This window comes from Cnephaeus nilssonii (assembly GCF_951640355.1).
Source record: "Cnephaeus nilssonii genome assembly, chromosome: 1".
In the NCBI taxonomy this organism is placed as follows: Eukaryota; Metazoa; Chordata; class Mammalia; order Chiroptera; family Vespertilionidae; genus Cnephaeus; species Cnephaeus nilssonii.
The window spans coordinates 69,106,599-69,124,720 of NC_137072.1; the positions used below are offsets into that span (position 1 = coordinate 69,106,599).

The following is an 18,122-nucleotide window of genomic DNA, read 5'->3' on the forward strand; positions in this document are numbered from 1 at the left end:
TGAAGAGCTCTGTCTTCCTTAATCTTCCTTAAACTTAATAAACAAGGCTTGCAGATTAGACCAGAGGTTCTCAACTTTTTTATGCAACAACATAAGCAGTGGATAACACTCCCACAAAATATTAGACTTTGACAAAACACCAAAAGTATTTGGTAAAAATTATAATGGATGCAAATCAAAACCACAATGAAATACCACCTCATATCTGTTAAGTTGTCTATTATTAAAGACAAAAGATAAATCGTACACCTATGGATGAGGACAGTGGGGGAGAGGTAAGGGCAGAGGGTGGGGTGGGAACCGGGTGGAGGGGAGCTATGGAGGGGAAAAGGAGAAACAATTGTAATAATCTGAACAATAAAGATTTATTAAATTAAAAAAATTAAAGACAAAAGATAACAAGTGATGGTGAGGATGGTACAAGGGAAAAAGGGAACCCTTGTACACTGTTAGTGAGAATGGAAATTAATAAAACCATATTGGAAAACAGTATGGACATTCCTTTAAAAAATTAAAAATAGAACTACCATATGATCCAGCAATCCCACTTCTGGATACATATTCAAAGGAAATGAAATCAAGATCTTGAAGAGATAACTGCACTCCCATGGTAATTTCAGCATTATTCACAATAGTCAACATACAGAAACAACCTAAATATCCATTAACAGATGAATGGATAAAGAAACATGGTGTATATAAAATACATATAATGGAATATTACTCAGCCTTATAAAAGAACAAAATCCTGCCATTTACAATGACATGGACAGACCTTGAGGAAATTATGCTATGTGAAATAAGCCAGATGCAGAAAAACAAATACTGTATGATCTCACTTATATGTGGAATCTAAAATAGTTATAGAGCAGAAAATAGAATGCTAGTTTTCAGGGCCTAGGGGTAAGATAAAAGAAGGAGATGTTAGTCAAAGAGTACAAAGTTTCATTTATGCAAGATGAACAAGTTCTGGAGATCTAATGTACAATATCACTATAGTTAACCCTTTGCACTCGCTTGCTTTTTTCTTGATTCCTTTATGCTAATGCTAACCGTGTCGAGTCACACTCGACATCCGAGTGCAAAAGGTTAATAACACTGTATTGTATACTTGTACTTTGCTTTGCTGATAGGGTAGATCTTAAGTGTTCTTACCACCAATAAAGGAAGGAAGGAAGGAAGGAAGGAAGGAAGGAAGGAAGGAAGGAAGGAAGGAAGGAAGGGAGGGAGGGAGGGAGGATGGGAGGGAGGGAGGGAGGGAGGATGGGAGGGAGGATGGGAGGGAGGGAGGGAGGGAGGGAGGAAGGAAGGAAGGAAGGAAGGAAGGAAGGAAGGAAAGAAGGAAATGGTAACTTAGTGAAGTGATGTAGATGTTTATTAGCTTGATTGTGGTGATTATTTCAAAATGTATATGTATATCAAAACATCAAGTTGTACAGCTTAAATATATACAATTTTTGTCAATTATCTATATATATAAAAGCCAAGCAACCAGAACAACTGGAACAATGGGAATGACTGGTCACTATGACACACACTGCAGCCAGCCAACCGGCCCAATCGGGAGCAGGGCTGGCCAGCCAACCTCACATGGCCCCTCCCCTAGGCTGGGCCCACCCCCGATCGGCCCCCCAATCTGGGGCAAAGCCAGCCAGCCAACCTCCCATAGCCCCTCCCCCTGGCCAGCCCCAACCCCAATCGGTCCCCGCCCACCTTGGGTGCAGCCAACCAACCTCCTTCACCTCCCCCCCCACCCCGCCAGTCCCTCCTTCTGGATGGCCAGACCCCACCCGTGCACAAATTTGTGCACCGGGCCTCTAGTACCTCAATAAAGCTGAAAAAAATTTAATGAAATATGTAAGATTGTTTGCTGGTGAGGGCTCAGGTATAACTCCAAGCCTTTTCTTTTTAATATATTTTTACTGATTTCAGAGAGGAAGGGAGAGAGAGAAACATCAATGATGTGAATCATTGATCAGCTGCCTCACGCATGCCTCCTACTAGTGATTGAGCCTACAACCCAGGCATGTGCCCTGATTTGAATTGAACCAAGATCTCCTGATTCATAGGTCAATGTTCAACCACTGTGCCATACCAGCTGGGCTTCTTTTCTTTTCTTTTATTGATTTTAGAGAGAGAAAAAGGAAGGGAAAGAGAGAAACATTGGTGTTGTTCTACTTATTTTACATTCATTGGTTGATTCTTATATGTGCCCTGACCAGGGATCAAATCCAAAATCTTGGCACCCCCTTTCTTGTATTCAAGGAAACACATGGAGCAATATGAGAAGAGTGGTGATGTAACAGAGATGACTATTCCAATTATTTAAACCAGGCGTCCTCAAACTATGGCCCGCGGGCCACATGCGGGTGTTTTTGCCATTTTGTTCTTTTACTTCAAAATAAGATATGTGCAGTGTGCATAGGAATTTGTTCATAGTTTTTTTTAAACTATAGTCCGGCCCTCCAACAGTCTGAGGGACAGTGAACGGGCCCCCTGTTTAAAAAGTTTGAGGACCCCTGAAACTAATAATCAAATAGTAAATTCAGGTACTCTAGCAAATTTCTTAAGACCTTCCTCACAACAGCTAACAACACTACAGTGAGCCTTCACCAGGGGTGAGAACCACCCATGAGACTATAATTCAAGTGTAAGTACGCGAGTGTGTTAAGAATTTTAAAGCTCTAAAGCTGCATGTCCAATATAGTAATCATGGGGCACAAGTGGCTATTTAAAAATAAATTCATTAATTTTAAGCAAAATTTAACATTAGTTTCTCAGTGTCACTAGCCACATTTCAAGTACTCATTAAGCACATACGGGTCATAGCTCCCATCCTGGAAAGCCTCTATGGAACATTTCCATCAGCAGTTGAAAAGTTCCATTGGATAGCACTGCACTGAGGAATCTTGGAGAGGACCTAATCTAACTCTCTCATCTTACAAATTTAGAAACTGAGACCTCATTTCATTCAAACAATTTACTCAGTGTGACACAGCTCGCAATTACAAAGCCAGGACCCAAACCAAGACAAGACCTGGACTTTATCACTCAGTCGTTTCCACTCTGACACTGTGTTGCCAACTAAGATGATATGAGCGCTGGTTCCTTGCCAAGCACAGTTCTGAAGTTCACACCCATACACACTTTCAGTTAATCTTCACATCAGCAGTATGAGGAACATAGCTCTCTGCATTAAATATCACATCTGAGGACTCACAGCAAGCATGCAGCACTACCAAGATTCCAACGCCGAAATCTGGATCTTTCCAGTGTTATACCATGTATAGGAGACACTCCATGTGTTTAATTATCCTTGAAAATTTTTTTCTTTCAAGTGTGCTATGCTTTAGTGCCTCATGATTCACTTTGCCAGCATTTGTGAGTAAAAGTATTCCAAGTAGGAAAATCCAAACACTTGACACTTTTGGTCTAGGGAAGAAGTGTAGTTTTGTCCGAACTTTCTAATCATAACTACTTTATAGCAACAGTAACAGCAGCTAACCCTTACTGAGCGTTGTAGATCACTTCGCACTGGGCTAAGGGCTTCCTGTTTATCTCCTTTAATCTTCACAACAACCCTGTGCAGTAAACAGCTCACCTCCATTTTCCGGATGTAAAGACTGAGGTGAAAAGTTCATCCACCCCCAGGAAGAACCTAACAAAGACATGTTTGCCTGTGGTGATGCCAAAATAAAGTGAAATTCTTTTACTCAGACAATTGGAAAAGAACAGAAGATAGGTGAAAACTTTGATATACAACATGTATTTTCCTCTCCACATTCAATGCCCCAGTGACAAATGAACATATTAAGTACGTCGTTTTCCTCTGATGGATTTCTGATTTAACACAGTCACGCTCTCTCTTCCACAAGGGCTGACTTTAAAAAAAAGTCCTGAGATCCCAGAGGTGCAGGGATATTGTAGGGTAGGAAAAACACCCCCAACTAGAATAGCCAGTGTTCCTGAAGGTATAGGACCTTCCTGGGTATTTTGAATGCCTTCAGGTACTTTCTGACCTGAGGCACGAAAAGAAAGGTAGTGAAGGTAGTGTTAAAGAAGGGAGAAGAGAGACAGCTGAAGTCAGTACATACATGAGATAGTTTCAGGTGGCTTAGAACCAAATAATCCAGAATGTCACCGCTAGTCCACTGACAAAAGCTGTCAAAAGTTGGGAAACACAATATATTGTTGGGAATGTGTGAGTGTGTGTGTGTGTGTGTGTGTGTGTGTGTGTGTGTGTGTGTGTGTGTGTGAGAGAGAGAGAGAGAGAGAGAGAGAGAGAGAGATCATACATTTTTTTAAGATGAAGTGATCCTCTAAATGTTTCTGCCTGTTATGTGAATCTCGTGCACACTAGCGCAGTCGAGCCTCAGCGAAGTGGAAAGGGGTTAGCCAGGGACAGCTGGCTTTTGCAGGTCAGGACAGAGACTGGCAGAGACAACTGCATGGCAGGTGCAGCAGGGAGGGGTGGGCACACAGGACTGAAGGTGAAATAAGCTAGTTGTGTTCAGAGACAACAAGCAGGCTGGCTTGGCAGTGAGAAAGAGTATGCTCAGTGAAATGGGGTCAGAGCCAGAACTGAGTTTGAACCCACTCTTCCTCTAGCACTGACTAGCTGTGTAACTTTGGGTAAGTGTTTCAGACTTCCTGAGCCTCAGTTTCCTTATCTGTAAAGACAAAATCTAACTCCTGAGACTGTGGAGAGTATGAAATGCATAGTACATGCTTAATAACTATCCCTGACTCTTCTCCTTATTCTTGGTTGGTAAAGAGGAATGTGTCAGGGTGGAAAAGCACATGCTAGGTGCTGCCTCTGGGCGTCTTCCACATTATCTTCTTACTCTACAAATACACTCTAGGAGAGGCTTAATTTATCCCAATTTCAGAGGTGAGGTGAAAGAGATTCGGGAAGGCCATGTAGCTGCTCAAGGTCACTGAGCTGGTCTTTAGCAGAGGAGGAAGAAGTGAAACATGGGGGCAATGAATGTCCCACTATATGTGGCAGCTTCCTAGGCAACTGAAAAGTTATCAGTTGAAGGAAGCCTCACAAGACAGGTTGAGAGTTGGCAACTAGCAGCCAGTGCCTAGATCAGTGTACCGATTTGCCTGATATTTTTTATGGAATTCTTCCAGGTAAAGCTGATGCTTTGCCATTTTCACAGACCTACTCTCCATTCTGGTTACTCATCTGAGAAATGAATGAAGCTCAAAAATTTCATCTTCTTGCCACCCTTTCATCACCTATAAGATAGAAAGTTTGGACTACATGCTCTCTGAAGTCATTCCTAGTTCTAAAATGCCTGTGGGAGAAATTACAAGGCTTGGTATAAGGACACCACACCACCATCCTGAGAGCCAGCTCCCAACTGAGTAGAAATCCTCTCACTCACCAAGTTGTTTAATCAGAGAATCCTAAAATAATATATAAATGCTCTTAAATTCTTTATTTTAATTCAAAAAAATGTAAATGTGCCTTTACTCCATTTCATTGACATATGCCTTTCTTCAAGACCAGGTGACATGGAAAGAGAGCAGCAATGAATTATGCAGACAATTAACTATCTCCAAAATGCATCATCTCCATTTCCAGTGTGAAGTTCCTTAAAATGGTTGCAAATAAATTCAAATGCAGAATCTCTCTGGATTTTTGTGTTTTCCCCCAATCTTTTGCTGTTGTTTCTCTCACACTTAATTTGACAGCAAACTTTTAGTGACTCACCTCCATGGAGTCTTTTTAAAGTGTTCAACATAGTTTCCCTAGAAACAAGAATGCTATTTCTTTTCACATTCTCATTTCAGCAGTTTAACTAAACTGTAAGTCAGATTTTGTCATTCTAGTCAAGCTCCCCTGATGACTCACACACTTACTGAAATGACATGTGCTCTGCCCACCTCTCTAACTTCATCTCCTGCCATCCTCCCCCTTGGTCATGTGCTCCAGTCACTCTGACCTCCACCCACATCTTCAAATGGACAAGCATACTTCATACTGCTGTTCTCCCATTCTCTGGAATTCTCTTCCCTTGGATAGCTAGGAAGCTAGCTCTTATAATCAGGTCTTTATTCAAATGTCACCTTCTTAGTGAAGACTTCCCTATCATCCTATTTCAAGTAGCCATCCTTGCCCCCATTCAGCCTTTTATACCCTATATTGTTTTTCTCCATAGCACTTACCTGGCATAGTATATATTCTATTCATTAGAATTTGAGCTTCATGAGGGCAAGGATTTTGTTTGTTCACTGATGCATTCTTAATGCCTAGAATAGCAGGTACAGTTGTCACTCAATAAATGTTTGTTTAATAATAATCTTCAATACACTAACAAAAATGAGAATAATTTATAGGGATTCAACAGTAGAGTAGATAAAGCCAAGAATCATATCAGCGAGTTGGAATATAAGGAAGCAAAAAATACTCAATCAGAACAGAAAAAAAAAAATGAGGATCGTGTAAAGAGCCTCTAGGACAACTTCAAGAGTAGCAACATTTGCATCATGGGGGTATCCAAAGAAGAAGAGAAAGACCAAGAAGTTGAAAGCTTATATAAAAAATAATGACAAAAACTTCCCTAACTTGGTGATAAGTCCAGGAAGCACAGAGAGTCCCAAACAAGATAACTCCAAAGAGACCCATACCAAGACACATCATAATTAAAATGTCAAAGGTTAAAGACAAAGAGAGAATCTTAAAAGCAGCAAGAGAAAAGCAGTTAATTACCAATAAGGGAGTTCCCATAAGACTGCCAGCTGATTTCTCAACAGAAACTTTGCAAACCGGAAGGGATTGGCAAGAAATATTCAAAGTGATGAAAAGCAAGGACCTACAACCAAGATTACTTTACCCAGCAAAGCTATCATTTAGAATCAAAGGACAGATAAAGAGCTTCCCAGACAAGAAAAGCTAAAGGCATTAACCACCACCAAACCAGTATTATATGAAATGTTAAAGAGTATTCTTTAAGAAGAAGAAAAAAGATAAAAAATATGAACAATAAAATGGCAATAAATACATATCTAGCAAGAATTGAATCTAGAAAACAAAATAAACCAACAAGCAGAACAGAAACAGACTAATAGATACAGAGAAAATTTTGAAGGTTGTCAGATGGAAGTGGGATTGAGAGAATGTATGAAAAATGTGAAGGGATTAAGAAGTACAAATGGGTTGTTACAGAACAGTCATGGGGATGCAAAGTACAGCATAGGGAATACAGTCAATAATATTCTAATAACTACATATGGTGACAGATGGGTGCAAGATTTATCAGGATGATCACTTAGTAAGTTAAGTAATGTCTAATCACTGGAGTTTACACCTGAAATTAATCTAATATTGTATGTCAACTATAATTGAAAAATTAAAAATGATTTAAAAATAAAGTTTGTGATTGCAGTAAGTGTATTGCCTTTCTGACTGAATTGCATAACTACAATAATAAGTACATCAGGCTTGAGGAGGTTTAGGAACAAACACAGCAGAGTCTTGATAAACCAAGAAGCCAACTGGAAGGGTCAAGATTGTGCTGATGCACTAGAGCACAGACTACTAGACCTAGGCAGCCATGAACCTTGGGATCAGCCAGGGCATGAAAGAGGAGAGCAAGATCATGTGTTAAATACAAATGGACTAGACAGCCTCTACTTTATCTTGATCAAATTGACCTCTCCAAGTACTTGATGCTTTCATATTCAAATGCACAATAACACACAACAACGTCAAATATACAAGATAGTCTAGTCACTTTTCTTCAGATAAAAGCAGAACGACAGAAAAAAAGATGGGTTGTTTTTAATAGTCAATTACCTTTAGCAAATCTCTTAATCTTTCTCTCATCCTTGGTTCTTTGTTAAAAAGGGGGAAGGTGTAAACTAATGTGTGGCTTGCTTATTTCACTGGTCTATTGTAAGTATCAGGTGGATCAATAGCTATGAAAATATATTGAAAAATTATGAAACACTCTATACAATAAGCAATTTTCTTTGTATTAACATGGATAACTGACTTGTCTATAATAGCTACTATAGCTCCCCAAAACTGATGATGTACTTTAAAGCACATTGATTTTAAAATGAGTCCTAAAATGTATTAAAGAATAAACAGAAGGAAAAGTAGGTTTTTAAGAGAAAGACAGGAAAATGATTTTCTCCTGATTCTTCAATAGAGAAACATAAGGAAGAAAAAAAATCCCATAAATCTCCAGTTACTATATTACATAAAGTTCAGATTCAAGAATATTACTGTAAACACCTACAATTATCTGGACTCCTAGATATTTCAGAAATTTCTCATCTATTTCAACACCACAAGGATAATCCAAGATGACTTATTAATATCACACATGTCAACAGCAAGTTGTGATGGAAATGAGCAAACCCGTTCCAACCATTTCAGTTCTGTTTTTATTACAGCATTTATTAAACCAGAATAAAAAAGTGGTGAAGAATGACTTGTCACACCATTTATTAGAGTTGATGGAGCATAGACAGTTTTTTCAATAAGGCTTTAACACACTGTTATGCACCATAGTACATTATTAATGAAAAGAAATGCATGAGACTTGCCTCAGCTTTTCCCCCAAGTCATCCTGACTTTAAATTCAAAATCAATTCTACTCTACATGGCAAAGTTTCAGCAATAAAATGTTAATTTGTTTGTTGTTTACCAAATCTTAAATTTATAATTCAAAGCAACAGTCAAGGATCCTCCACATTGCACTCAATTTAATAATCATACCTTTTTTTGGAGAGGGTTCAAGAGAAGAGGCAAATGCAACAGGAAGATAAACAAATTGTGCCCTAGTGCATATCTGACAAGAGAACGGGATCTAATTTTCTCTCTGATTGAAAAAACACAAACGACAGCCATGGAATGCAAATTGTGCAGAGTGTTTATACTTCTCCTCCAATACCTGAGTATCCGAATGGAACTAATTCACTCTGAAAAAGGTATCAAGTAATTGAGTATGATTGTGCCAGGATGAGGGATAATCCTCAAACTTCGAAGGAAAATAAACATATTTCAGATTGACAGGGTCACCTCACTCACTCAATAACCTCAGTCGAGCATTTTACATTCAAAAGAAATAAGCCAAAAAATATTAAGAATGACCTACCGCCAACAAGGAACCCTGATAGACACAAGCACCTGTGGAGAAAACAAAATAAGAATTAAAAGGGATGCATAGCAAGCCAACTGGCACTGCCCCGGCAGACTTACGGAAATATTGTGTCTATATGCATCATAATCAGCAAACTGCACTTCCCAAAACCTTAAAAACTTGAGCATCCTGACCCTGGGGGAAATAACCTCATACACCAAAATAAGACTTCTTGTATATACATGAGAAAAAGCATCATTAATATTTAGTATTTGAGTTTTAAAATAAATGCATTTATAATGACATGCTATAATTACAGTGTCTACTTTCATTTGTGATAAATCAGCAAAGCCTCCATAATCCAGTCCCAATTGACTTATCCAGGCTTCTCTGCCACTCTTTGCTAACACAAGTTCTCCAGCCCAACTCAAGAGGCCAACTTAGGATCCTGTGATAATGCTTTCATATTTCAATGCCTTTGCTCATCTGTGTTACCTGCAGGAGATGCATTTGGTCTACTCAAGTTCTTTGAACATGCTCCCATCTCCTTCATGAAGCTTTCCAGTCATAGGATTATGCCCTTTCTCCTTTGAGCTCATAGCACTTTGTGCCTACATCAACGGTTTGTAAATTCATTCTTGTGTACTTCCTTGTGACAGCCTTGCTAAGGATGTGGAAGTGTTGTATCTACCCCCACAGATTTGCTTCTGTTAGAAAATAAGGCTGAATTTGAATGGGACAGCCTATATATTCTGAATAATAACTAGTGTATCATAAAATAAATCTTTTCTAAGTTTTATACTTGAAAACAATGTGAAATTACAACATTAATTACAAAACATACACATACATTCCCAACCAATGTTTGAACAGCACAATAGGTGTTGCTTTAATCTAGGAACATGTGGGTAGTGTGCTAACAGCTACTCTCTCAGAAACTGAGGCTGCACAGAGACTGGATTAGCAGAAGCACAGCTTCACACCATGCCACACTTGGTGTCCAAAGAGGGAATGAAACTTTTTATTTTTATTTTTTTAAATATATTTTATTGTTTTTTTTACAGAGAGGAAGGGAGAGTGAGAGAGAGAGTTAGAAACATCGATGAGAGAGAAACATCGATCAGCGGCCTCTTGCACGGCCACTACTGGGGATGTGCCCGCAACCAAGGTACGTGCCCTTGACTGGAATCGAACCTGGGACCTTTCAGTCCGCAGGCTGATGCTCCATCCACTGAGCCAAACCGGTTTTGGCGGAAACATTTTAATTTTACTATAGTGCTTGGCCTTCAACAGATCATTCAAAAATATTAACCAGGAAAGGACTGGTCTATCTTATCCACTAATAATGGAATTAAGAACAATCTTCAAAAAAAAAAATGAGATGGCTATTTACACTTAGCGTTTGAATCAAAGATCTCTGTGGGCAAATTTACTGAAATAACTTTTGTGCCCTTGACATTCAAATAAGAATAACTCGAGATAAAAACCTTGAGTCCGACTGACTTATTTTTCTTTAAGAAACCCTGTTCCTAAGACGTAGTATTTCAGTCTATGGTATGTCATTAAAAAGCATAAATATTCATATATGATATATATGTGTACACAGAGTGGGGCAAAAGTAGATTTACAGTTGTGAGTATGCAAAACAGAGTTTATCATTGTATTATTACTTATTGATTATTGTATTATTTTCCATATGAACAACTACAAACCTACTTTTGTCCCACCCTATATATAAAATAATCATACATAGCTCAAATAAATTTATATCAAGACAACTGCATTTCTAAATTAAATGGATATATTTAATTACTTCTGATGTTTAAAAATAAACATAAAGATCATCACTTAGGCACAATTTAACAAAATTTAATCTTGAGAATAAACAACAAAATTTAACCATTAGAATGAGACTATCCTCAAATAATTTCATTGCCCTCCTCCATAGCATTACTTTACACAAGCCAATATCTTTTCAAAGCTCCAAAAGAAATCAAGTATCTGAAGAAGTATTCAAGTACCCACATCAAAGTCCTCTTCTGGAAGTTTTAGGTGGATGCTATCAACTCACTATAACATTAAAAAAATAAAAAAATAAAGCAGCATTGAGTGTGTGCCACCACATACACATTTGGCTAAGCCAAACATCTGCTAGAGACTCAAGTCAAAAATGGCGTGTAAGTGCTGGTAAATTCCATCATTAGGAAAGGGAAATAGCTCAATGTGGGTCGCTCCATGATGTACAATTCCAAAAGAATAAGCTTTGCCCTCTGAGGGCTTTCCTAAACCAGAACAGCTTTCCCCGGAAGGCAGCTGCACAAATGAGTCTCCATTAACACAGCTTCCAAAACCTCATTTCTACTCTCTAGAGAAAATAAAGCATTCCAGTGATGCCCAGTCCTATCAAACATTTATCACCACCCATGGCCAGATGCAGTCCTCCAAGCAAGCATATTTCTCCCACACTAGCACATGCTTCACACCCAGCAGCAGATGAAGTTGGGAGGCTTGCTGGCGTTGGCTGCTGGGGGCAGCTTTGGGTTCTGACCTAGCGCACAGGCCTTTTCCATCATCGATCAACTCATATAATGTGGAAAACAAAATTACTCACTCCACTCATCACTTTCTTTCTTAAGGAGTACTGGAATGATTGCAGCTCTATCTGAGGTTTACATTTATGACTTTACTAGAGGCCCGGTGCATTAAAATTCATGCACTGGAGGGGGTGGTCCCTCAGCCCGGCCTGCCCCCTCTCACAGTCTGGGAGCCTTCAGGGGCGGGAAGCAACCCAGTGATCAGGGGAAGGTGACGCCCCCATCACACCTCTGCTGCTGCCACTGCCGGCAGCGCAAGCCTCAGCCAGCCCTGGTTACCTGAGCTCAGGTGGCCCTGGGCGGCTGAGCAGCTGCCATCCAAGGCTTGCCTGCACTTTGGGCCGGCCCTGGGCGGCTAGGGGGGCTGAGGGCAGGTCCGGCCGCACTGTGCGCCTGCCGCCCACCCCACCCCCTTCCCCCCCAGCAGGGCAGAAAGGACTGGGGGACTCCAGCGGGGCTGAGGGGACTAGGCACTGCCATCTTGTGGCTATGGGCACCGCTGTCTTTGTGACAGTATGACGGTCAATTTGCATATTCCCTCTTTATTAGATAGGATTTGAACTTTAAAGGAAACTCCTCCAGGTGACTTCTGACAGATGTTGTTCATCTAGAAGGAGAAACAGACCTTCTTCAAGGGAAAACAAGAAAAATCAGACAACAGGAGCTGGAGTTCTCTGACCAAGATCTTTGCCAGTGCCAGGGCATCGAATACAGCTGAGATGCTAGCTGATTTAATTTCTAGCACTCTGTGAGAAAGCGTATGAAGTTTTGCAGGGTGAAGTGATCATGTGCGCCAAGAAGGAAGCTGAGCTCCTGAGGTCTTCCTCCCAGGTGGTTGGCTCCTTTCTTGCAAGTTTCATAGGCAAGATGTTACTTCATATCATTTAAATAAGTAAGTGTCTGCTTTTAAGCCCTTTTGCACATTATAATGTGCTCCTCTATAGAATCTAAAGTTTACAGATAAAATTTGAGCTATAATTTGCACCAGTATTATTCACTATAGAAACTGAACCTGGTAAACTAAGTAAGTTAGAGAAGTCAAATCCAAACAAAAGTCAGACCCATTAGTTCAAAGAACAGATATGACCATAAGATATAAAGAGACTTGGAGAGCATGGTATCACAAAAATATGACCCCTTAGGAACAAGCAGCCACACGTTGCCATTTTAATGTTTGAGCTTTATGTTGTGTTACAGTTCAACATACGGCTTGTACACTGTGGAAGAGTTAAAGCAGATCCATTTTCTAAACTGACAGGACTATCCACATCCTGTTTATTGTCAATCAGGATTCAGATCAATTAATAAAGTAGTTAAAATGAAAATGGGCCAACTGTTCTTGAACTATTCTAAGATTTGGCACAGGGCTCTAACTTTGCCAGTGGAAGTCCCCTCCCCTCTCCTGGAAGCTTTATGATTACTTGTGCCTGAGCAAAATTGAGTGATATTGCCACTCAAGTCCACAACAGTGAATGCAGATGGCTGAGCCCTCACTAAATAAGGAATATTCGGTGCGTAACACCCAAAATCCAATCCCCAGAGGAGAAATGTAACATGATGGAATCAAGACCCTATGACAATTCAACACCTCTCTATTTCTACTAGCAGGTGGCTGCCAAAGCCAAAAGATGCAAAGTTGCAATTATTCAATATTGGGAAACCCACCAAGGACCAATGTTCACATACCCCTACTGCTACTTTATAGAATTGATGATTTCTGGATATTTAAATTCCTAAGGGCAGGTTTATTATTTTATGTTTGTATCCCCCTAACAGAAATAACCTCACACATAAGCTCACAATAAAGATTTGTAGAATAAATTTAAAAAAATGAAGAGAGACTATTTTTCCCAGCCAATGCCTTCTCTTCCTTAATACTGAGTTTTAAGCATTGAATCTTACACAGAAGAAACTCTCCAGCCAAGAGTAGAAGCAAACGTGCTGGTACACCCTTGAATAAAACACACTCTCTACTGATCTTTTCACTGCATTCTGTTACTGACATTTAAGGGAAAGCCTGGAAGATTGTGGGATTGGTGGAAGTCACATGGGGAGTGATGGGACGCAGGCTAGAATTCAGTTCTCTTAACTGCCAATTAAGTAGTCTTTTCCTATCCCCAAGCCAACATGTTCTATCATGTAAGTTCACAGGACTTCCCCATCAATATAACTCAAGATGCACTTCTCCAGAAAATTCCATGGCAGAACTAGTCAGATTCAAAAAGCAGCCATGTTTGCTAGAAGTGTCTCTGTAACGTCTTAATTTTATATAGTTCTCAAACCATAGTAGTTTGTCAGATGGCAATATAAGACAATGTAAATTATTTGTGCCAATGATTCATTTTTCTCTTAATAATTAAAATAAAATTCAGATTGAGAAAGTTGCAACTGACCACAGAATAAGACAGCAAATATTGATTTTTCCCCCCTATGCTGGATGATTAGCAAAAGTATTTTAGAACTATCACTTGTCCAACTCTGCATTTGGTAAGACAGGTAACCACAACCCAAAGAAGTTAGGTGATTAATTCAAAGTCATAGGGAAGCTTATGGGGGAAGCCAGTCCATCTTAGTTCAAAAGAATATGATTTGGCAATACTTGTTCATCTAACCAATATTTTTAAGCACCTACTGTATAGTAGGAGCTGAGTTGGAGATATAAGAATAACTAGGACCCATCCTAAGCCCTCAGTTAAGTGAGGATGATGGGAACCAGGCCTTTATCAATAGCTAGAGGCCAGGTGCACAAAATTCACACACTGGGGGCGGGGGGGGGGGGGGGGGGGGGGGGGGAGATGTCGGTCTGCACCCTCTAGCAGTCTGGGACCCCTCAGGGTATATCTGCCTGCTGCCTTTGGGCTTTGGAAGAATAGCTCCCTTGCGCCCTGCACTCCTCCTCCCCCTTCAAAAGTTTCTTAAACTTTGCCCAATATATCAACCAGTCTTCCAAAGAGTGAACCCTGCAGGCTCTTAATAATAATGGCTTTTGTAATTCAAAAGATTTGGTTTTGTAAAACTGACTCATTCCAACTGCCCCCTGGTGAGCGATCTGGGAAAGATAGCACGTTTTTCTGCGCTGCTGGGATGTGACTCTGAATAAGACACTGTCACCACCAAATGAAAACGTCATTTTTCTAAAGTCTCGAGTTCTGATTTGGGTGGCCTGGATCGATTCTCCCATCTGGCTTTACTGTCATAATTAAGCCCTATAAGTTTTGTTTTTTTAAAGTGTGCACACACACACGCACATATATAATGCAGACATGTTTCTACAGGTTTGCCCCGTTTGAAGGAAGGCTGCACAGGCCTCAGACGTGCTTTTCGCGGGGAAAGCACACGTCTGGCATACTTCCTGGGAGGGTGCGGGCAGGCAGTACCTGTATCCCCGGGAAAGTCCTCACAGCTCTGCATGGACTTCCCAGGCAGTGCCACTTTGTCCCGGGAAACTAAGCAAGGAAAAGGCACCTGCCCTGGTGGCTGGAGGCCGACCCCAGGCAGGGCTTTGTCCTCCGGGGGGGCCAGCCGCCGTCCCTAGTCCCGCGCCGGGGGCTCAGCACCCGCGAGCCGCCCCCACGCGGCACCAGGACTGAGCGGGCGCCCCGCCCCGCCCCGCGCACGCCGCCGCCCAGGCTGCGGCTCTGATTCGCGGCGGGGCAGGTGAACTCTTCCTCCCGCAGCTGGATGAATAATGAATGGAGAGCCCGGAGGGGAAGCCGAGCGCTGAGGAACGAGCCGTCTTCCTTCCAGCCCGCCGGCCCCCTGCCCCCTCCCTGCGCGCTAGCCAGGCGACTTTCCCGGCTCCCCGGAGCAGGTGGGAGCTGGGGACGCCTCCCCACGACCCCCCCAGATCTTGATTTACTTATTGATTCATTTAGTTCCCTGCGCCCAGACTGCTTTTGCTATCATGGCGACAACAATCCCCACAGCCCCCTTTCCCTCCCCCGGCTCCGGGGTGTTCTGGAAGGAAAGTAGGAGGCCGGGGGCTAAGGCGGAGAATTGGGCTAAACTTATTAACCGCTTCTTCTCCAGGCAGGAAGCCTCCTGCTTCTCCGCGCTGGCAACGTTTCTTCTCGGGCCACGGAATCGCCTACGTCCAGAACACGCTCTAAGCAGCTAGTCACAAAGTCTTCCCTGGACTGTACGGGGAGACGAATGGGGACGAGGAGGGCGGGAGAGCCGTGGGGGCTTCGGGTGCCGATTGTACGTTTCACGGGAGCAGAAAAACGTGTTTTCACGCAGGTAAGAGCACTTGCTCGCTCGGCACCTACGCTCCCTGTAGTTGCTTTCCATCGGGGGCAGCGGGGAAGTGGGAAAAATAGAGAATCCAATTTCAGAGATTCCCACCTCACCCCGGCACCCACCCACCCAAATGCACTCAGGGCAGAGAGCGCGAGACGGGAGACCGGCTGGGGGTGATCCGAATGCAAACCAACCAGGAGTGGAAGTCTCAGGAAAAGCCCACTCCTGTTCTATTCGCACCCACCCATCCCCCCAAAAAAAAAACTTTCATCTGGCCCACCATACCATAAGCCCGCTGGGTTTGTTAAGCAGCACGGACACACACACACACACACACACACACACACACACACACACACACACCCCGCCGCGCTCTCACCTTCAGAGTGATGAGGCAATGCTGCAAATTCCGCCAGCGCTAGGGCCACCCCGAGCCACACTTGGAAGACACCCATCGCCGCCTCGGCACCCACGCTGGAGGAGCCCAGCCTTCAGCATCCAAGAGCCCGCTCTCGGCCGAAACGCCGGCTGCAGGCGCGGGGCGGCGGGCGGGCGGCCGCCTCCTGGGGAAGGGGGCGATGGAGAGCTCTCTCCCTCCAGCCCCGGAGGCGCCGGGGTGGGCGCGGGATCCAATCCGCTCTCTGCCCAGCCCTCCAGCAAAGCAGGGCGCCAACGCGGGCTGAGCTCGGGAAGAGGCGAAGCGCAGTTCTCCGGGGCGGTCTCGCAGGAAAGTTGCGGGTCACCGGCGGATGGGATCACCCAGCATTTCCCTGAGGCCTGAGCCTTCCGCTCCGGGGTCCCCCACCGTGGAGATCCCCGCGCGGGTGCGCCGGCAGCCGCTTTTGAAAGTTCGCTAGACACCTGACGTCGGCGCTGCGTCGGCAGAGGGGGTCGCCAGGAGCCCGGAAGGACCCACCCACCCACCCTTCATGCGGGCCACGGGGCTCGGCGGACCTTGGCCGCGGGGGGCCGCTCGCAAGAAACTTTGGGCTGCGCTGCGCTGCGCTGCGGGCAGCTCCGGGGAGTCGCGGCCGCTGCGGGCAGCTCCGGGGAGTCGCGGGCGCTGCAGCCGCTGGGCGCCGCCTCGGGCTGCGCTCCCTGCAGCAGAAGGTCCTGGAGCTTCCGAGCAAAGACCCGGGCGGCGGCGCGGGGGGCGCTGCAGCGACTCCGCTCGCCCCCGACCCCCACCGCCGCGGCGAGGAGGGCTGTGGCGGCGCGGCTCGCTCCACGCCCACAGCTACCTCCGCACTGAACGCCGCGGAGCCGGTCTGCGGGGTCGAGGTGTGCTTACGGGAGTGGAGGAGGAGCCATAATTGTAAATGCACGGAGGACAGAGCTACAGGGGCTGGAAAGAACCCCCGAACTCAATGCCACTCACACCCGAGAGCCCGGAGACGCGCAGAATGAGGCCCCCTTTGGATGCCCGCGTGTAAACGGCACGCTCCGCCTCCCTTCGCCTCCCTCCCCTCTCTCCTCTCTCCAGTGTTGGGCGTGAAAATGGACCCAGGGACGCGGAGCTTTTGGCAAAGATTCCAGAGAGTCACGTGGGGAAGGGGGGACGCGGGGAGGGGTGGTGGTGAGGGGGAAACCTAGAGAGCAACCTGATCCCCTTATACGTTCTGCCGGAGTTCAGATGGCCTTTGTCTGGAGCGGGATCAAAAGTGGTCACACCGGGGAGGGGGTGGGAGGGGAGATGGCGTGGTCCTTGCTCAGGCACAGCTGAGGATTGTGCGAGCCGGGTCCACACCCCTCACGCCGGGAGAGACCCACTCCGGAGTAAGGTACACCCACATTCAAAGGCCCTGGCGCTACCCTCACCCCCACGCCCCGCCACTCCTGCTGGACTAAGTGCGAGAGGCGGACCTGATCCATCGTCCTCGCTCTGGGACCCTCCGTCGCCGCGTCGTGGGTTTACCCAGCAGCCTGGGAGGATCCTGGCGTGTGTGTCCTAGCGGGGCCGCCCACCGCGGAGGCACCTCCACCTCTCCTGGATGCGGTCTCTGCGCGCTGGCTGCAGCCGCGCCTCCAAACGCCCCCGACTGGGAAGTAAATGTCAGGGCCAGGCAGACTCCAGCGCACACCTACAGAGCAGAGGCCTTGATTCCTGGTCAGCACTGAGTAACGGCAGCTGTTTTTTTGTTGTTGTTGTTTGTTTGTTGTTTGTTTTTTTTACCAAATAAAAATAGCT

General features: G+C 44.2%; 1 protein-coding gene across 2 annotated transcripts in view; it reads right to left on the reverse strand.

Annotated features, from left to right (window-relative positions):
- FRAS1 (Fraser extracellular matrix complex subunit 1) overlaps positions 1 to 16,825 on the reverse strand; it is a 439,997-nt gene extending 423,172 nt beyond the window's left edge. The window contains exons 1-2 of one of the 2 annotated variants that reach the window (XM_079772302.1): positions 16,314 to 16,825; positions 9,117 to 9,148 (exon numbers count right to left, since the gene is read on the reverse strand). In XM_079772302.1, coding sequence (XP_079628428.1) covers positions 9,117 to 9,148; positions 16,314 to 16,389 — 108 coding nt within the window. In that variant the 5' untranslated portion in view covers positions 16,390 to 16,825. The remainder of the gene's footprint in view (positions 1 to 9,116; positions 9,149 to 16,313) is intronic. The other variant, XM_079772303.1, reaches the window with a different exon arrangement.
- Positions 16,826 to 18,122: the final 1,297 nt, after the last annotated feature.